General features: G+C 49.0%; 1 protein-coding gene across 7 annotated transcripts in view; it reads right to left on the bottom strand.

Annotated features, from left to right (window-relative positions):
* Positions 1-21,074, bottom strand: part of NUMA1 (nuclear mitotic apparatus protein 1) — a 78,825-nt gene that overhangs the window by 4,500 nt on the left and 53,251 nt on the right. For 6 of the 7 annotated variants that reach the window (XM_081282313.1, XM_081282314.1, XM_081282312.1 and 3 more), the window contains 16 exons: positions 17,310-17,389; positions 15,578-15,660; positions 14,907-14,987; positions 13,973-14,060; positions 12,161-12,284; positions 11,518-11,675; positions 11,131-11,248; positions 10,927-11,044; positions 10,299-10,439; positions 8,827-8,949; positions 5,301-8,699; positions 4,836-4,877; positions 3,316-3,384; positions 1,205-1,324; positions 901-1,119; positions 637-794 (listed from right to left, as the gene is read on the bottom strand). In XM_081282313.1, coding sequence (XP_081138439.1) covers positions 637-794; positions 901-1,119; positions 1,205-1,324; positions 3,316-3,384; positions 4,836-4,877; positions 5,301-8,699; positions 8,827-8,949; positions 10,299-10,439; positions 10,927-11,044; positions 11,131-11,248; positions 11,518-11,675; positions 12,161-12,284; positions 13,973-14,060; positions 14,907-14,987; positions 15,578-15,660; positions 17,310-17,389 — 5,121 coding nt within the window. The remainder of the gene's footprint in view (positions 1-636; positions 795-900; positions 1,120-1,204; positions 1,325-3,315; positions 3,385-4,835; positions 4,878-5,300; positions 8,700-8,826; positions 8,950-10,298; positions 10,440-10,926; positions 11,045-11,130; positions 11,249-11,517; positions 11,676-12,160; positions 12,285-13,972; positions 14,061-14,906; positions 14,988-15,577; positions 15,661-17,309; positions 17,390-21,074) is intronic. The other variant, XM_081282315.1, reaches the window with a different exon arrangement.

Genomic DNA, 21,074 nt, shown 5'->3' with positions numbered 1-21,074 from the left:
TTTCAGTCTTAAACTTTTACACTTGCTATTGAAACCTTTCTAAAATGCAAACCTCCTCAATTTTGACCCTTCTGAGATTCCTCAGTGCCTTTAGGATCAAGTCTAGACACGAGCTTCCAAGAGGGAGTCCAACCAGGCCCTCTGAGCCTCCCAGCCTCCTTTTCTACATCTGCTCACAATGCACTCCTGTTTACCTAGCACATATACCTGTGGATTCCTTTAAGACTCAGAAGAACAAAAACCTCCATGAAGCCTTTCCTGACCACTTGCTTCTTTTCCTTCCCACTGTGCCCTATCCAGAAGTCTGTCATCACACCTATAATGCTTTGCTGGAAACTGGACATGGTGCACACCTGTAATCCTAGCTACTGGGGAGGCCAGGATTCGAGGCCAGCCTCGGCTATTTGGCAAGACCTTATCTCGAAGAAAGAAGGGCTGGGGGATGTCGCTCAATGGTACAGTGCTCCTAGGTTCAATCTCCAGTTTCACCAAAAAAAAAAAAAAGAAAGAAAAAACTTCCATAGAGTAAAAGGATAGCACTTTCACTATCATCCTGACCCAGTATCTGGAATACAGCCTTCTGAAGAGCAGGTGCTCAGTCAACAATAGATTTAGGGTGGAGGGCTGTCTCCTAACCTGCTGATACTGAGTGGGGTCCCCTCCTCGCAGCTCAGATCCAGGCTGTCAATACTCAAGTCCAGCTGGGGTTTAGCTTGGGGCTCACGGCTCTTTAAAGTGTCAGTTGCCACTTGGAATTTACCCAGGTCTCGAAGCTGTTGGTCTGCGTGGGCAACCTGGGAAAGAGAGAAAGAAAGCCTAAGGCAGGTGTGGGCTCAGGGAAGAGGGAAGAGGGGTCCAAGAGATCAGAGCTGAGGTGAGTCTGTTTAGCCAGATGCTTACCTGTGCTTCCAGGCTGCGCACCTGGGCAGTAAGGTGGCGGCAGGTCTGTTCAGCCTCCTTGGTCTTTAGCCCAGCCTGCTGCAGCTCACGACCCAGACGGTCAGCTTCCGCCCGCAGCTCCTTGTTCTCCTTCTGCAGCTGTTCCAGGCCCCGTAACTGCTCCTGCAGCTCTTGATTCTGCTGTTTTTTGGCATCATAATGGGTCTTGGCTTTCTCCATCTGTGTGGGCAGAGGGATAGGTGGGGTGTGGCAAAGCCTAGAGGGCAGTAGGAAGAGCAGAGCAGGCCAGAGCTGGGCATCTCACCTGCAGCTTATAGTGCTCAGCTGCCTGTTCCTTCTGGCTCAACTGGGCCTGCAGTTCATTCACCTGGGCCTGGAGGCGCTGGGCCTCCTGCTGGCTCTCACCTCCCTGGGCCTGGAAAGCCTGAGAAGAAAGGCTGGGCTGGCTGTTCCACTCAAATCTACTGACCTTCTCTAGCTGGCTGCTCAGGCTCCACAGGTGTTCCAGACTCCTGAGTATTCTCTGAGGATGTTAAGGCATCCCCCTTCCCCCAGTACACACACTCCCCCCAGCTACAGCCTATGGAAACACCATACATGCTCAAAGTCCACATCTGTGGAAGTTTTCCTAACCAGCTCACACCTCTGCTGGCTTCTGACAGCCCTGTCTTTTGCCTTGAGACCAGGCACAAAGTATCATCCTCTTCCCACGTACACAGTCTCCCCAAGGAGGAAGGGAAGATAATCCTCTGAGAACACTGGGTGCAGAGCATCCTGGTACAGATGGTGGTGTTAGGCACTTGGCATATGAGTTCTCCTGTGACAGGGAATTCACTTCTCCAAACCCCTTTTAGGAGGACCTTCCTTGTCAGGCGCAGTGGCACGTGCCTACAATCCCAACAGCTCTGAAGGCTGAGGCAGAAGGATCTTGAGTTCAAAGCCTGCCTCAGCAAAAAACGAGATGCTAAGCAACTCAGTTAGACCCTGTCTCTAAATAAAGATACAAAATAGGACTGGGGATGTGGCTCAGTAGTCGAGTGCCCCTGAGTTCAATCCCCAGTATCCCCCCCAAAAAAGTAACTTTATCCTCAAAATTTGAGGTGTAGAAACCCTGCAGAGATTTAAGTAAACTGACCATGTCACAGTGACCAAATGGCAGTCACTGTCTGAGCGTGGTCTACATGACTCCAAAGCCTATAGAATCTCATTTCGATGTCATTACTGCCTCCTTAAGAGCAGGCCTGCATCTGATTCTCCCCCTGCAATGCCAGCAAGTGCTGGTTTGCTGTAGACACTCGATAAGAGCATCCCATTCTTGCCTCTCCTACATCTCTTATCTCAGAGCAAGCTCAAAAAGAACTATAAAAAGTATGTTTATCATGTAATCAGAACATGGTGCAGGGTGTATGGGAAGGTGAGCAGAAGAAATGATGCTCTGAGCTCCCATCAACACCTGGGACCCACTAGGGGTTTAGCAAGTCCCAATGCATTAATGCCCAATTCCTTTGCCTCTGACCAAAGGTTCTGAAGCCTGCAGCTGCAAAAGGCAAGTATTAGAACAAAGAAAGTGACACAGTTGAAAGCATTAAAAATGTTAATCGTAGGGGCTGGTAGGAGTATAGCTCAGTGTTAGAGTACTTGCCTAGCATGCTCAAGTACCACATATAAACAAATAAAAGATGGAATGCTTTGAAAGAATGATTAATTGCATTGTAAGCCAACATGGTAGTGCATGACTGTAATCTCAGCTACTTAGGTTTAAGACTAGCCTGGGTAACTTAATGAGACTCTGTCTCAAAAAAATAAAAAAGGGGCTGGAGTTGTGGTAGAGCACTTGCCTAGCATGTGCAAGGCCCTAGGTTCGATCCTCAGCACTCCATAAAAATAAATAAGTAAAAAATAAAAGGGGCTGGGGATACAGCTCAGTGGTGGAGTACCCTGGCTTTAATCCCCAGTACCTAAAAAAAGCACTCTCTCACCCTGGAACCGAAACTATCAAACTACCTAGACTAGCATTGTTCCACAGAACTTCCTGAGACGATGGAGAACTCTGTACATGCGTTGTCCAGTAGAGTAGTCACCAGCCACATGTAATGACTGAGCAAGAGCAATGTGGCTAGTGCGACTGAGGATCTGAGTTTTTTTATTTAATTCAATTTAAATATAAAGAATCATAGGTTGACTAACAGTTGTAGTGGACAGTGAAGGTCCAGAGGGATGGGAACCTTTCTGGTCTTCTCCAAGAGGTCCCAAAAGGCATATGTAGCACTCCTGAGCCAGGTATAGAGCTCCTGAGGCTGCCAGGCACCCAGTTGCCCCTCCTCTGACCCCATACCCCTGCGGCTTAGAGAGCACTTCCCTCTCCCAATCTCCTGAGGCAGCTAGTAGCCAGGCCTATCCCCTCTGCTGGCCCACCTTCAGCTTCTGCTGCTGCACCTTGCTGGCCTGGTCATAGTCAGCCAGTTTCTTACTCAGTTCTTCTACCTGGGGAGGAAAAGAGGAGATTAGAAACTCAGGAAGCTTTTCCTTGGGTGTCTGGACAAAGGAGGGAGCTTCCCCAGACCAGTGTCTCCACAGTTCATAGAAGGAACTTGGGTCCTTTCTTTAGACTCCAGTTAGGGAATGGCCTGCTGCCCAGACTGGCTGGCAGAATCTGAAGGAGGTAACCTCACACAGATGGTAACAGGGCCATCTACCCATATTTAGTCCACCCCGCAGCTGCTGCCACCTCACTACGACCCCACTGCTGCCACCACTCCCAGGCTCCCAAACTTTCCCATGCTGGGGGCAGGAATAGGGGACCTAGGCTAGTCCTCTAGCAGACATAATTAATGGACAACCAGTTTTCCTTCTTTCCAGAAATTGCCAAAGCAAAAGCCCCAGACGCTCAGACCTCTTCCCCATCTCCATGGGCCATTAGGGCTAGTGCTAGCGGTGAGGCCACTGTGGTTAGCACTGGGGGAACATACTGCTAGAAGACAAGAGCAGGGCAGCACACATACTCCCAGCTCCCCCATTCCCACAAAGGAAGAGGAAAGGGAGGAGAGGGATGGGAAGGATTGAAACAGACACAAGCAGCCCTGACTCCTCCAGGCGTTCCAGGAGTTCAGGCATGACCAGGCAGCAAAGGGAGAAGCAAGGGCTCCATTGCTAACTGTTTGCTTTTCACTTTGACTGTCCCCAATCATCTCAGGTTATTTGGAGGAGGTGACAGGAAGAATGGAAGGTTCAATAATTCAGAAGCCCTGAGGTGACTGGGAAGGAGTAGAGGAGTGTTCTCACTAAACAGCAACTCCACAGGCATGACGTCTCTGAAGCACAGAGATCCTTGAGAGAGAGGCGGCCAGACCACATGATCCCATCTCGTGCAGACCTTGTCTGATCCTCTCAACCTTGGCCTTCCTGCTCTAGACAGCTCCATGCCATGCGAGGTGGGCATGCTAAGCCCACCACTCTCCCTGTTCTGTGAAGGCTGCCTTCAGATCACCTTTGTGGTTGTAACAAAGGCATACACTGTGGGGGGCAAAAGGGCACTGTGTTAAACAGGGCCCACAGGTAACTCTGCTATTCCTCTTAGTTGAATATCCCTAACTAAAAACAGGTCTTAGGAGGTTTTGGAATCACAAGGATTCAGTTTTGTCACTGGTTCAGGTCCATGAACAATGAAGCCTATGCCACCTCTCATCCCTAACAAGCAGATAAGACAAAGTAGATAAGGGCAGAGAGGCCGACCTGGGATGGGTGGGATGAGGCCTGAGGGAGGGCCCAGCACACCGCACTCCTGGGCAGCCTGGGCCTGGATTCCACGCTTGACCCTGCCCCCTTCACAAACAGTTCACAACAGGAGCTGATGGAGGCAAGCTGCAGCCGGGGTCATGCACCAAGACTGGTCACCGTTTAAGCAGCCAGCATTTATCAAGGACCCCAGGCATTACCTGCTTAGTCTGCTCTCTCTGAAATACCTCTAGCTGTTCCACCTGTGCACGGGGGAGGAGCAATGGAGACAGTGAGAAGGGTGTACCTCTGCGGCCAGGCTGACCTCAACTGGGCTCTGACGCTTCTCCTCAGGCACTACTTGTAATAAGTGAAAAATGCCAGTTTGGCTGCTTCTAGCCCCTAGTGGCTTTGGGGGCCTCCAGTGCAAATATGCGTCTGGAATAGATATTGGTCACCACAACTTGGCTCTCTAAGGACAAAGCTTACGGGAAAGGGGAGACTGTTGGTATTTTCTTTAGAGGGGAGAGCAACCAGCCACATCTCCTTTTCTGCCACCCAGTGAACAAGGGAAGGCAAGACATCGCAGCATGGTAGTCAGATGCCACAGAGTACAGAGGTCCACTTCCACCATGTCCCCACTCTTAGGTCCAGATGTTTGGAATGTGGTGGAGCTGGGCACCTACCTGGGTAGTAAGTTTCTGCCTCTCTTCCTGGAATCGCTGCCTCTCCTCTAGGACCTTCACCTTAGCACCCTCATACTTGGCCGTCATCACCTCCAGCTCCCGGGTACTGTTCTGTGCTTCCTGTTGCATCTCCGTCAGACGGGTCTCAGCATCAGCACGCACAGCTGCCAACTCTTGTACATATTTCTCCCGGGCCTGGTCCAGCTCCACTTCCAAAAACTGCCGGCCAAGGTTGGCCCGCTCTCCCAGACCCCGGTTCTCCTCTGCCAGAAGGCCATGAGCCTTCTTCAGCATGCTTAGCTGCTCTGCGTAGCTGGCCTTCTCTGCCCGCAATTGCTGGGCTACTCGCTCCTGTTCTGCCACCTTCTGCCGCAGGGGCCCCAGCTCCCCAAGCTCCCGCTGGGCCCGCATCAGCTCTGCCCGAAGTCCACCAGCTGCCTGCTTGCTCTGCTCCAGCTCCTCCCGGTGGCGCTTCTCAGCAGCTGCCTGCTCAGCCTGCAGCTGCTGGCAGAGGTGCTTGGCAGGCAGCAGCTCACTTACCAGGGCCTGTGTGCTGGTATGCTCCAGCTGCAAGGCAGATAGGGCCTGCTCCTTCTGGAAGAACTTCTCCTGCCATGCCTTCAATTCTTGGCCCAGCTCCTCAGCTCGCTCTGCCTGTGAGGCCAGCTCCTGCCGCAGGTTCTCAGAAGTCACTCGTTGTTTCTCCACCTCCTCCCGAAGGCTCTGTACCTCCTCTCGAAGAGCAGAGCTGCGTTCTGCAGCTCTGGCACTGCTGCTGGCTGTCTCTGCCTGGAGCAGGCGCAGCCTCTCCTCCAGCTTTTGGCTCTTCTCTGACTCAGCTATAACCAGCCGCTTTAACTCCTTGCTCTCTCCCTCCTTCTCCAGGACTTGACGGTTCAGAATGGACACCTCCTCCTCCAAGCTGCTGATGAGGCTGCTCTTCCTTTCTGCCTCCTGCTGGCTCCGGGCTACCTGGGCCTTCCATTCCTCCTCAGCCTTGCAATGGTCTTGGACCTTGGTGTGGAGAGTTGACAACTCCCTCTGGGCTGAAGCTAAGGTGGCCTGACTATGCCTCAGCTCCTGGGCCTTCTCCTCCAACTCACCCCGAAGAGTCTCAAGGGCTCTGTCCTGCTCAGCCTTAGAGGCACGCTCAGACTCCAGGCTGCGTACCAGATCATCAGCCTTCTCCTGCTGCTGCTGGTACTGCTGCTCCAGCCTGCTCACCACTGCCCGCAGTGCCTCCGGCTCAGAGCCTGATGACTCTTTCTCTCCAGCAGCCTTCAACTGAGTTCCTGGACCAGAAGCATCGTCTCTACTGGCCACGCCTACAGGCTGCAGGTGCTCCTTTTCCTTCTTAGCCAGCTGTGCCTTCAGCTGCTCCATGGCTTGCTGAAGCTCCCTTAGCTCTGTTCTCTGGGCTGCCTCCTGCCCACGAAGCTTGACCAGCTCCTGGTCTTTGCCCTCCTTTTCTGCCAGGGCCTGGGCCAGTGACTCTTGCAGAGTAGCAAACTCTACACGCTGCTCATTTAGGGCATTCTGCAGCCGCATCTCAAGCTCAGCCTTGGCTGCCTTCTCTAGGGCAAGGTCAGCTTGGGCCCGGCCCCTCTCCTGGGTCAGCCGTGCCACCTCTCTCTCCTGCTGCCCACGCTCCTCCTGCTGCTGCCCCTGGCTCTCCATCAGTGCAGCCCGCAGCCTCTCCAGCTCACTGCCCATTTGCTCTGCCTCCCGCTCCATGGCCTGCAGCGCTGCCTGTGTGCTACAAAACTGCCGTCCCTGCTGCTCTTCTGGCCACTTAGACTCTCTGTCTCCAGCCCTCGGGGGTTCCTTCAGTAGCTCCCGAGAGGCTGTTTCCTGCTGCTCACCTGCCTTACGCACCAAGGCCTCCAGGCGGGCCACCTCCTTGCTAGTAGCAGCCATCTTCTCCTGCAAAGCAGAGAGGTCATCTGCCAGCTTCTGGGCCCTGACCTCCTTCTCCTGGACCTGCTGAAGGGCTCTAGCCAGGTTGGCATGGAGCTGGGCCAGCTCATTCTGCTGTCGGCTAAGCTGGAGCTCACTGTGGGCCTCTATCCCTGCCACCTTCTCCTTTGCCTCCTGCAGCTCCTGGCGTGCCTTCTCACACTCCTCCTTCAGGGTCATTAGCTGTTCCTGGAACATGGCGTCATACTGTGCCTCCTCTTGCTGGCTATCCTCAAATCGCTCCCTCCAGGTAGCTACCTCCTTCATGAGCTGCTCACACTCACTCTCAGCCCTGCGCTGGGAAGCCATGGCTTCTGCCAGCTCCCGCCGCAGGGCTTCAGTCTCAGCCTGATGGGTCTCCCCAAGCTGTTGTAATCGAGCCTCAAGCCCCTTACGTCCAGCCTTCTCTTCTTCTAGCTCCTTCCGTTCCTGCTTCTGCTGCTCCACCAGGCTTTGGGACTTTGCCTCCAGCTCAGAGATGCAACGCTGCTGTTCCTCTCGGGCATTTGCGGCCTTGCGCTTCTCCTCTTCAAGGCTGCCCTTGGTGATCTTCAAGGACTCTTCAAGGGTCCGGAGCTGCTCTTGGAGCTGTCCCTTCTCCTGAGCCACACTTTCTTTCTCAATGGCTTTTTGTTGCTCCGTCTTCAGCTGGGCCTCAAGTGATGCCACCTGGGCTTGGACCTCACACCGCTCTTGATGGACTGCCTCAATGCGGGCATGGAGTTCCTCCACTTTTTGGCTTAACTCTACCTTTTCCTGCTGGGCCTGTGTCACTGAGGCCTGGGCACTGTCCCGGGCTTCATTAGCAGCCTGAAGTTGCTGCTGCAGAATCTCCAGATTGGCAGCTTTCTCCTTCTCCAATGCCTGCAGCTGCTGGCGAGCTGTATCCCGCTCCCTTAAGAAGGCCTCTCGTGCCTCGGCAACAGTGGCCAGTTGCTGGGCGTGGTCCAGCCTGGCTGCCTCCTGCTCCTTGGCTACCTCTTCCAACTGCTGCTCCTTCTGTTTCAGGCTACTGCTCAGCTGCTCCACCTGGTGGCGGAGGCCCTGGGAGGCCTGCTCTTGCTGTTGGAGGACCTGTGCTACCTGGGCCTGCTCCTTTTGGGCCTGCTGCTTCAGGCTGGCCAGTTCTTGATCCTGCTGCTGTAGGGTGGCATTGAGTGTGGTGAGCTCTGCAGTCAGAGAGGCCACCTGGGCGGTCAGCTGAGCCCCCTGAGCTTGGGAGGCCTGCTCTAGCTCCTCTTTAGCCTGGCCAAGGTTGGAGATGGAGTTCTGCAGATCGGCAATCAAGCTGGCCAGCTGCTGCTTTTCTTCTTCAAAGCGGCCTCGCTCAGCCAGCAGCTGGGCTTCCTGCTTGCCCTGCTCACTCTCCAGCGTCTCCACTCTGGCTTGGAGCTGGGTGTTGTTTGCAGCAAGAGTGGCTGCTTCTTGCTTCAGGGTTTCCAGCTGGTAAGAGAGGAGACCAGTGGGGATCAGCAGGAGTCTTCAGTCATCATGCCCCCTCTGAGAACTGAGGAACACAGGAACCAACCCCAGCATGCAGGTCTTACTGGCTGCTCCTATGTGTTCCTACCTGCAAGATGTCACCCAACACCTCGCCCTTCTCCTGGGGCGGGTTTTCCTGCAGATGTGCCAAACGTTCCTCTAGCTGTGAAAGTTTTCCCTGAAGGATTTCATTCTTCTCTTCAAGACATTTCTGGGAGTAAACAAGAGACCCATATAAACAGAGAGGTGGAACAGGCACCAGATGATCAAACATGTGACCCTACCATTTTGATACCAACATCTCTCTATGCCCTGGCCTGGGGAAAAAAAACTTCAGGAACCACAGAGCTGAGCCTATGGGGGACCTGACTTTCTGGCCCTAGATCTTGAGCTAAATTAAGTCACAATGTGGGGTGTACACTACTTCTCCAAGGCTGCAGAGCTTACAATTTCAGTACCAAGAGACCAAATACAGTATCATAGCTCCTTTCTCAGACAAGCATTGACCCCCAGATTATCCAAGCAACCACCAATTTAAAAATAGCCCCTAAGTATCCACACTAGCAGCAGCCACAGCCCCCCTCACCCACTTCCCTACCACTGTTGGCTGGGTACCAGGTGCATCTTTGAATTCCTAATCCATCCAGAAGTCTGGGAGGGAGTTGTTACTGTCCCTTTTCTACACAGATAGAAATCTGGAGCCTAGATGCTAAGTGCCTTGCCCAAGGGCTACATGGTTAACAAAAGTGGGAGAGTTGGGTAAAACAACAGCAATAAATAATAAAGGCTGAACATCCTTAATCTGGAAATCTAAAATTGGAAATGCTCTAAAATCCACACCTTTCTGAACTCCAATGAGATGCTCAAAAAGTTTTGGGTTTTGGAGTATCTCAAATATTTGGGACTACTTTATGTAGACTTTATGGGATACTCAACCCATAAAATCTATGTCAATATTCCCAAATCAGAAAAACTCTAATCTCTTGACACATTTCTAGTCCCAAGCATTTCAGATAAGGAATAACCTACCTGAAATAGCAACAAACACAATGAGAACTTACTTACCCCTCACCATGTGGCAAGTGCTTTATATATATTATCCCATAATAGTTAATGAGGCAGGTAGTTGATGTTATTACCCCTTCTTCTTTTTAATTCCAGGGCTGGGGATTAAACCCAGGACCGAGCTACATCTCCACCCCTTATTATTTCTGATTTTGAGATAAGGTCTTGCTAAGTTGCTGAGGCTGGTCTCAAACTTGGGGTCTTCCTGCCTCAGCCTCCTGTGTTGCTGGGATTAGAGATGGATTTATTATTCCCCTTTAAGGATGCTTAGAAAAGAGAAATTGATTAACTTGTCCAAGAACCACAGCTTATAAGCAGCAAATAGGATTCAAGGTGTCCTGGACTTAAGCCCACATCTTTCCATTACAGCCACTATGAAACCCTGAACAGAATGCAGCTTCCTTCCTGAAGGCCCAGCAGAACAAAGCAATAAGCTGAGCTCAGCTCTACACATGGGGTCCAAACTATGGCACTGACTCTGCTGCAGTGAGTTACCTTGTCCTGCAGGGTTGTGCTGAGCTCCTTCTCGAGACAGGCCTGCTTCTCCACCCACTCCCGAGTGGCCTTGCTGTGCTCCTCTGTCAATTCGTTGAGGGCCCCCTGCAGTTGCTGCAAGTGACTGGCAAACTCCCGCAGCTGAGACACGAGAGAAAATCCCATCAGCCAAGGCCCTAACTAGCACTGCTGCCATCTGCTACCTGACGCCCAGGGGTGTGGTTTGTCCAATGATCCTTCCCAGTTCTTGAACCGATCACAAGTGATCACACACCTCTAATTCAGGACCACACAGCAAAATTTAGGGTTATTGGGGCTGGGGCTGTAGCTCAGTGGCAGAGCACTTGCCTAGCATGTGTGAAACACTGGGTTTGATCCTCAGCACCACATAAAAATAAACAAATAAAATAAAGGCATTTACAACTACCAAAAAAAAAAAAAAATAAGGGTTACTAAATTACTACACTGGCAGAAGACAATTATGGCACAGGAAAGAGGCAAAGTACACAGGTTTCAGGAGAAAATGAAGCCTGAGCCACGTGCCGGGAGTCTTCTCAAACTTCTTAGCCAGCCTTCCAGATCACCCCAGCCCCAGGAGCCTCCCTACATGGGCCAGCCCCACCCTAACCTTAAAGGAAAGGTCTCCATTCTCCTCAGAAAGCTGGTTAATCTTGCGATCCATCTGGCTCTTCTCTGTCTTCAGATCCTGGCACTGCTTCAGAGTCTCATGCAACCGCATGGTGAGGCTGCCAGGGAGAGATGCAGTGAGCACAGTGGTCCTCATTGGGGGCACAGAAGGACTAGGGGTGAGAGAGAAGAGGAAGAGCCATACTTCTCATTTTTGCCACGCAGCTCCTCAAGCTCCCTGGGCTCCAGTGGGCAGGCTGTCTGCTTCTCATTCAGCAGAGCAAGGCGGTCAATGCGCTGTTGCATCATGGCGATCTGTGCGTCTGCCCCGAGCGGGGAAGGAGAGGAGAGTCAGCACAGGACTGTGGTGCAAGGAGACACAGGAACAGGCACACCGCATCCAATCAAGGGGAACGGGAGCAAGCGGACAAGGACAGAACCTAGCTTTCAGGAGGTCAGCCCAGGACTGAGCTCTAATTAGGCTCCAAGGCCAGCAGAGGAGACAATATGGAGGCTAAGCCATCATCCAAAGCTTCCCTGGAGGAAGATCCTAGATGCTGCCCATTCCCTCATATCGCAGTGTGCCACTCACCCTTCTCGGTGAGGAGCTTACGGCTCTCAGCCAGCTCTAGCTCCAGCTCATCCCTATTGTTTCTCTCATCTGCAAGCTGCTTCTTCAGTCGTCTCATCTGGAACTGTGGGGTCTGCAGGATGTCACCCATGGGAGAGGCTGGAGAACCTGAGAGGAAGCTGAGGAAGAAGATGGCCCAGATTTCAGGGTAAGAGCCCAAGATACAAAGCAATCAGCAATGGTCAGTTATGGGGGAGCAGGGTGGGTGCCTTGGACACTGGCTGGGAGACCCCCGCATAGGGGTTATGTTTGCAGTGCTCCCTCTTGCCTCAGGACATGTGGAGAAAACTTGTCTTCTGCCTTCTCCATGCCTTAATTTCTTTGCTGGGGTAGAAGGGAAACATGTACTCTTCCCCTCTGCAGACTGGCACTGAAAGAAGGAACTTTACTGTTGTCTAAGGAAAAAGGTGATACCATAACAGAGTACTGCTTTTGAGGAAGGCCTGCCTATGACAGATCCCAACCAGTTCCCAAATTAGTGCTGGGTCACTTGAAGAGATCCCAGATCTGCACTCTCCTGGTCAACTGAGCCTTCAGAAGGCAAGGATCTAAAGGTGGCATGGATGCTGAGACCCTTTCCCAGAAGGAGAGGCCCAGGACATACTTGTTCCCACTAGAGGAGGAGGCAACCTTCTGTAGCTCTAGGAAGCGAACCTCCCTCTTGCCCTGGTAGCTGAGTGGGGAGAGCTCTTCAGAGATGGTGCTGGAACAGGTGGAAGAGACAGGAACTAGGAGTAATAAATAGACACAACAAGGAAGGTTAGTAATGGAGTTACAGAGCTGCATCTTTTTTTTTAATGTATTTTTTATTTGTAGTTGGACACAATGCCTTTATTTTTTATTTATTTATATGTGGTGCTGAGGATTAAACCCAGGGCCTCACATGTGTTAGGCAAGCGCTTTACCACTGAACCACAACCCAGCCCCTCAGATCAGCATCTTCATGCAATGTGAGACTGCACCTTAAGGGGTGTGAATCAACAGAAACTAGAGGGAGACATCAGGCAGACCCTGACCCCAGAGGTTCTTCCACTTCCTCAGAGCATGAATGCTCAGAAAGCACACAACAGAATGAGGGTACCCTCCATGTTCGGAAATGACCAAGTACTCATGCTTTTCTCTCAAGTCAGCACACAGAAGCATGTTGAGAGCCCTGCTCAGAATCTCCCCACAGCCCCCATCAGCTTCTTCTATGGAAACCATGGGCCTCCTTCAGAATTCTGCCACACTGAGCTCTTACACTACCAGGACGCTGTCCTTCTCAAAACCTTCTCTTCCCTTGGTTCCCTGACCACATTCACAGCCCTCTCCTACCTCTAATTACTCACCTCCCTCCTGTACCCACCCTCAACCCTTCCTCACAGAGGTCAAGTTTAGGACCCCAGGGTTCTGTTCACAGTGCCCACAGCTTCCACAGCCATCCACATGCTGACAGCTTATCTGGCTCTTATCAAACTCTTATCTGGCTCAGAGTCCTCTCCTGCATTCCAGACTCATGTTTCCAACATCTTCACCTGAAAGTCTAATGAACCATGAATTAAGTTTGGTGAAACTTAATACCCAGAAGAGAACTTGTCCAGACCTGTCTTTAGATTCTTATCATCGCCAGCTGACCCCTTCATCAGAAGGCCAGCAGAAATCTCTCTGTTGCACGGCCAGGCATGAGGCATATTCCATACTTACATCCGTAATCATACTAGTTTATATACCTACCTCCCATGTAGAAACCTTTTTTAAAAAAGACTGCATATCCCCAGCTTTAAAAAATAAAAAAAGAAAAGCCACTCATGAGGGTATGTGCCTATAATCTCAGTTACTTTGGAGGATGAGGAAGGAGGATCACAAATTTTAAGTCAACCCAGGCAAATTAGACCCCACCTCAAAAAAAAAAAGCGTGTATGTTAGGGGTTGAGATCACCCTAACAGTAGACATGATCACCCTCCTGAACCACTGCCAAGAGGCAGCAGGGAGCTCTGTGGAAACTGACATGATGGCAACATGGCCCAGGAACCACCTGCTCCATTATACACACCCTTCTTAAGCACCAAATCGGTTTCCTGTGTCAGGGACAGAAACAACCTGTCCCCCACCCAACACACACTTGTCCACAACCAGAATCCCAGCAGTCCCTGCTCAGAGATGAGGGGAACCTCAGAAGTGTCTCTACTTGGGCTGAGGATGTGGCTCAAGCGGTAGCGCGCTCGCCTGGCATGCGGGCGGCCGGGGTTCGATCCTCAGTACCACATACAAAGATGTTGTGTCCGCCGATAACTAAAAATAAATATTAAAAAATTCTCTCTCACTCTTAAAAAAAAAATTGTGATCTCTTGATAACAGATATTGTTGGCTTGCAAGGCAAAAATATGCACAGTATTCCCAAAATTAATTAAAAAAAAAAAAAGTGTCTCTACTCACCTTTCTCCAAGAAGTTCTCTAGGTCCTCAGTGAGGTTTAGGCCATCCTCATGGTCTAGCATAAATTTGAGGATGACAGCTAACTCAGCCTGCAACACAGGGGACAGGAACATCAATGAAGTGTTAAAGAGACCTCTGGAGGGGGCCTAAGGGCTCCATCCCTAGTGCTAGTCGCAGGTTCTCCTGAGCCCAGGAGCCTGCTGGCTTCCAGTGTTAGTCCTCTAGGACCGAAGTCTCATGGCCTAGTCTATGACACTCAGTTACAAAAATGTTCACCCCACTTTTTCCTTCCCCTTCTGCCTCCCCTGAGGATACATCCAGAGTCAAGAGTTCCTAATGAACCTCACTTCCTAACTGACTTCAGGGAAGGTGATACAGCCAGAAAGCTTTTACATATAACCATGTCAGCCTCTTTCAGATGATCCAAATGGAGGAAAGAATGAGATAAATGGAGTGACAATTTTACACACACAATGATTGCAACATATTGTTGAAACACACATACAGTTACATATATGCACATTAAAAGAAAACAAAAGCAAAAACAAAATCCTGGAAGTCTATCCTTTAAAAAGTTATCAAGTTGGCTGAGCACAGTGGGAACATGCCTATTATCCAGCAACTCAGGAGGCTGAGGCAGGAGGACCACAAGTTCAAGGCCAGCCTCAGCAACTTAGCAAGACCCTGACTCAAAATGAAAAAATAAAGTGCCCCTGGTACCAAAAAATAAAATTAAAAAGTTAGCAGTTATCTTTGGGCATGAGATTATTGGCAAGTATTATGTCCCTCTTTGTGCTTCTCAATATCTTCTATAATGAATGGTTATCATTATAACCACCATAAATTTTTTAGAGAAAAATATGTACTGATTGAAGAGAAATGAAAGGGATGAGGGAAGTTCAGGCTGGGCCTGCTAGTGGAGTGCATGAGCTTACCTGAATCCTATATTCAAATTGTTCCCAGTCCCGGGGGCTTTTGGAGTTCATAGTTGAGTGGTATAACAGTAGCATGGTCATCTAAAAGCCAAATAGGAGGCAGTCAATGAGAAGGGCCATCTCTCTACCCAGTGTTTTCACTCAGGGCTGTTATGGGGCCTCTCAGCTATACCTGAGACTCTTCCCAAACTACTAAAATTAGTAGTTCCAGGCCACCATCCTTAGCAACTCCAGAAGACACTTTTTTCCTTTTACCAGGAACTCAATGCAAACTGTATAAAAATCTGGGTGCCAGGACTACTATATGCTAAATTTTTGACTCATGGAAGTGTGGGTTTAAGCTTGAGGCACCCTCCATAGGCTAGCACAGGGAAATGGGAGAGGGAATGAAACAGACTGAGCTAAAAAGAAAAATATGATTGCTAGGTGGGACTTAACTCCATGGAAGCCCTCAGTGTTGGTCTAGTAAACCTCTTTATCAGAAGATCTGGGCTCCTAAAATCCTTGGGTGAAACTGGCTCAGACAGTTGGCTATGTGGTCCTACCCCCAACTTTTAAGAGCCCCAGAAATAAAGCCCCTTTATTTCCACTTCCCCTTGGGTTAAAAGAAGGCCTTACAGGTCCCTCAGCACCACCACTACCCCTGTCCGAGTCTGGTATTCCATGGGTACCTTGGCCAGTTCCAGCTCTGACCCCTCCAACACCTTCTGCACAGACACCTGGCATTCTGGCGAAGAGCGATGCTTTCGATTTTCTGCAGGGACCACAATATAGAAAACAGTGAATTTCCTAAAAACTCCCGAGTCTGAGAAGTAGGAATACGATATCTGAGGGGAACATGAGATGTAGGACTTCTTATTCCCATGTCTCTCTTTCCTGCCTTACACTCCCATCTAAAGTTAACTCTATCCTAGGTCAGTCTCAGAACTCCAGATACAATGCAAGAAGAAAGCACGCTGGGGATTCACAGCCACTGTGTCAGGACACCACACTCACCTGACTACTTACAACTCATGCTTAGCACCACAGAAGGAGTCAGGTCATGTCAGAATCCTGTTGCAACTAAGGCCACAGAAGCAGCCTGCAGCTGAGTTAGAGTAGAGTGACTGGAGACACCTGACTCCAATGCTGCAGAAAGTCTAGGCTCAATTATTAATGCCTTGGGTTTTTTTTGTTGTTGTTGTTTGTTTTTTAATTTTTGCAGTACTGGGGACTGAACTCAGGGGTGTTCTACCACTAAGCTAAATCCCTAGCCCTTTCTTTTTTTGTTTGGAGATGGGGTCATGCTAAATTGCCAAGACAATCCTCAAACTTTCCATCCTCCTGCCTCAGCCTCTGAAGTAGCTGGGATTAAAGGCATGTGCACCATGCCCAGCTTAATACCTTGCTTTATATCTAGAAAGATTCTCACCTTCCCTACCATTCTCTTGAGGTAGAGATGGGAGACAGCTACCCATGTCAAAGATAACAACTCTGTAGTCCAAGGCTGGACCAGGGAGGAGCCAACAGGCACTGTCCTAGAGTTTGAATGTGTGTCCTTATTTAATCGTCCTATCAACCTGACGAGCAATTATCCTTTTCTTCATACTACATACAAGGAACCCATGTCCAGAAAGGAACAAGGCAGTGAGCAGAGCCAAGATCTCAACCTAAATTGACCTTTGCTCCTACACCAATCACCCAAGCAATTACCTAATAAAAATGGCTTTTCTTAGAAGGTAACATGATCCTTCCCTCTTCTATCTTCTCAAAGTCAGGGAAAAGGTGCCCAAGGTGATGAGTGCCAAAAAGTGATCCTCAGCCAGGAGCAGTGACACACATCTGTAATCCCAACAGCTCGGGAGGCTGAGGCAAGAGGAGTTCAAGACCTGCCTCAGCAACTTTGCAAGGCCCTAAGCAACTCAGTGAGGCCTGTCTCTAAATAAAATATTAAAAAGGGCTAGGGAGGGCTGGGAATGTGGCTCAAGCGGTAGCGCGCTCGCCTGGCATGCGTGTGGCCCGGGTTCGATCCTCAGCACCACATACAAACAAGGATGTTGTGTCTGCCGATAAAATAAAAATAAATAAATAAATAAATATTAAAATTCAAAAAAAAGGGCTAGGGATCTGGGTCAGTGGTTAAGTATCCCTGGGTTCAATCCCCAGTACCAAAAAAAAAAAAAAAAAAAAGTAACCCTCTGCTCTATTTGGATCTGGGGTGGACCCTGGGACTTAAGAGACATGGTTCTTACACCAAATGGAGGAGACATCTCATGACCTGTGGAAGCTAACCCAGCTGAATTCAACTCTTGTGTTAGAGCAGAGAACTCTGAACCTTTTGACTCCAGATAACCATAACTGGTTCCTTTGGACTCCCAAGTCCTGGGATCTGGAGCTGCCAAGCTAGATAAGAAAGGCACTTACTCTGCAGAAAACTGCACACAAAGTTCAGTCTCTCTGGAACCGGCTGCTTTAGGATTTGCTGCCCCTCTTCAGTGTTGTGGCTAGAAAAACAGCAAGTATTAGAACCGGAGAACTCAGTGATCTTTGCCTCCTCCATTATACACTACCTCCCTTCTCTTCAGGGCTTGGTTTATACTGGATCTGGAAGAGAACCAAATCAGATCCTGGAGGCAGGTGCGAACAACATTGTGTGGTAGGGGAGAAGTGGGGAACTAGAGGCATGGAATGCTCCTGAAAAAGGTGGCATTTTGCCACCATGTGCATATATGAAAAAGTTCTGTAGGAAGGGGGGTCATGAAGAGGTGGAAGAGGTACAAATGGACAGGAAGTTATAGTAAATATTCTACAGTGGCTCAACTCTAAAATATCAGGAAACCTGGAAAACATAAGAGGCCCATGGGAAGGGAAAACAGGGCCCAGAACTGAAGGAATAGTAGGGAGTGAGACTCTGAAATAACTGGGCAAAGTTCACATTCGAGGCCGAAGGCTGAGAGGGCCAGCAACTCCCAGAGGGGCCTGGGCAATCATTCTTGATTGGCAGGCCTTGTTGAATTATGTAAAGACAAAGTGCAAAGAGAGAAGTGAGAGGATAGAGGCAGCAGGGGGCGCTGTCACACAGCCAGGGCCCCCAGCCTTGGGTGCTGGCTCAAGCTGCAGGTTCATTTTCAGAGGAGACTGTCACTTTACCTCTGAAATAGCTGAAATCACACTCAAGGTAGAAAGCTGCCTTTTCTATCTAGGCTACAGCTGGAGATACTGACTTTCTGAATCTCAACCAACTTTCTGGAAGGCAGGGTAGGCCCTAGAACCTTCTCTTGCCAGAGATATCCCACAAAGAACACCCAAGGCAAGACCATGAATGACCTCCTCCCATCTCCCATGTGATTGCCAAGGTTTCTTCCAAGTGGAGCCTTGCAAGAGGCATTCTAGATGGCTGGTATGAGATTAGGGACTCAGATATTACAGACTTAAGCTCCTGAGGAAGTGCTAACTTCACCAACTCCTAAATGAGCCATCTTTCCTGCCCACCCACTGCTGGAATGTAAGGACTCCTTGCCTTAGTGTAAAATATTATTTACCTCATGAATTCCATTAAATATAATAAAAAGAAGGTTCTAGGTTAAATATTTTTTTAAATACTGGGTTAAGCCAAATTGAACACTTTCTAAAAGAAGAGGATATAATATATATTATTTCCTAAACCTGTTTGACCACAAACCTGTTTTCATACTAAGCCCCTGGTGTAAGTAAAGTTACACAGAACATGCTTTACAAAATGGTAGTCCTGGGGCTGGGGATATAGCTCAGTTGGTAGAGTGCATGCAAAGGCCCTGGGTTGAATCCCCAGCACTACCAAAAAAAAAAAAAAAAAAAAAAGTAGTCCTAGAAAAATCCATCCCTTTATATTTTTTTAAAATCATTTTTTTAGTTGTAAATGGACACAATATTTTTATTTATTTTTATGTGGTGCTGAGGATTGACCTCAGTGCCTCAGGAATGCTAGGCAAGTGCTCTACCACTGAGCCACAACGCCAGTTCCCATCCCTTCCTTTATAATTGTGTTCATCTCATCTGTCAGAAAGTCATCCAGAACTACAGCTAGTCACACCTACATTACCCTTCTCAGGTATTCCTATAGCACTCAGATCACAATCACACCACTTCAGTATGCCAGCTGAGAATAAGAAGAGACCAACTAGTGCTCAGTGCTTATGGGCTGACTTGACATGCTTTCTACTGGGAAGAGCAGAGGTCAATATCAGTAAGACAAACATCAGGGCTTAGGGTTTGCTGGCAAAATACCTCCCATCAATTTTGCTATTAAAGCTGTCAAGGATGTGGGACATCTTTTTGCTTTAGGCTGTTCACATGCACAAGAACAACAACAACAAAAACACTGTCAGAAGATTTGATGCCAATGTAGTTTCCCACAGAGATAGCCAAGTAGCCAAGGGACCCACCCCTGTTCAATTCCCACAGCTTCTATCTGCCCACCAACCCTGCTATCCTCCACTGCCTTCCCCTGAGAACAAGGATTCTGAATTAGTCTCAGAATCAGTATCATAAATGAAATAGACAGCTGGACACAGTGGTACACACCTATAATCCCAGCAGGTCAGGAGGCTGAAGCAGGAGAATCACGAGTTTAAAGCCAGCCTTAGCAAAAGTGAGGTACTAAGTAACTCAGTGAGACCCTGTCTCTAAATAAAATACAAAACAGGGCTGGGGACATGGTTCAGTGGGTGAGTGCCAGAGTTCAATCCCTAGTACCCCTCACCCCCCAAAAAATACAATAGCCAGGCAGGAATGATGGCATACACCTATAATCACAGCAACTTAGGAGTCTGAGGCAGGAGGATTGCAAATTTGAGACTAGCCCCAGCAATTTAGCAAGGCCCAAGGCAATTCAATGAGACCCTGTCTCAAAATTAAAAATAAAAAAGGGCTGGGATATAGTGGGCTTACCAGCCACTGATGACACCACTGGATCTATCACTTCATGGATTTACAAAAGAATGATTTTTGTTAAGAGTTGGAAATTGTTGATTTATAGGTGATACACAACCCCGCCTATGAAGCATCCTTGCAAAACAAAAATTTTAAATTGATCAAACTAAGATCTAGTTACCAGTTTATGGGCACCAGGAGGAACAGAGCAACAAGTTAATTAACAAAATGGAGAATTTAAGAATTTCTACAGGATTAAAATCATGGGATGGGATGGGATGGGGAGAGAGAAGTAAGCCAAAAACAAGACTAGTGAGAGGAAACTACCCCCTGATGGAAGGTGTGTGTGTGAGAGAGAGAGAGAGAGAGAGAGAGAGAATATATATGTGTGTGTGTGTGTGTGTGTGAGAGAGAGAGAGAGAGAGAGAGAGAGAGAGAATATATATGTGTGTGTGTGTGTGTGTGTGTGTGAGAGAGAGAGAGAGAGAGAGAGAATGTGTATGTGTGTGTGTGTGTGTGTGTGTGTGTGTGTGTCTTGCTACCTTGCCCTGGATGGCCTCCACCTCCTGGGCTCAAGTGATCCTTCTGCCTTAGCCTCCCAATTTGCTGGAACTACAGGTACATGACACCACGCTCAGCTTAATGAATGATCTTGACCACTGAGCTAAAGGTTTTAATTTCCACCTACTAGCTGAAGTGACACAATGAAAGCAGGATATGAGAAAGATTCCTTAGATCACATATATAGGAATGGACTGGAATGAGAAGATGGTATCCAAAATGAGGCAGAGGAAGGGATGCAAGAAGTCTTCTAAAAGACAGATGAAGAGGATGCTAACCCACTAGAAATCAATGCCAAAGAGAGAGAGGGAATCCAAGATGACGCTGAGATGTTCTATGGGGGTAAGAAGTGAATATGTCAGCATTTGGACCACAATAAGAACAGTGACTTCTTTCAGAGGCATGAGGGCAGGTGTTGGTCAGAGATGTATAGTTTTAAAAATTCTGTAAGACAGCCCACTATCACCAGACATTTCAAAAGACATTATGGGTTGGGGTTGTGGCTCAGGTAGAGCATTCACCTAGCATCACATGTGAGGCCCTGGGTTCGATCCTCAACACGACATAAGAATAAATAAATAAATAAAATAAAGGTATTGTGTCCAACTACAACTTAAAAAAAAAAAAAGACATTATAAAAAACACGCTAGTGGACTCATCTGTCTTAAGCTGCTTGGTCCCACTGGACTTTGCTGATAAAGAATTCGAGCTCCATTT

The sequence above is a fragment of the Spermophilus citellus genome, assembly GCF_964194105.1.
Source record: "Spermophilus citellus genome assembly, chromosome: 2".
In the NCBI taxonomy this organism is placed as follows: domain Eukaryota; kingdom Metazoa; phylum Chordata; class Mammalia; order Rodentia; family Sciuridae; genus Spermophilus; species Spermophilus citellus.
Note: the sequence above shows the minus strand (reverse complement) of the source record. Positions and strands in the feature narration are given on the sequence as shown.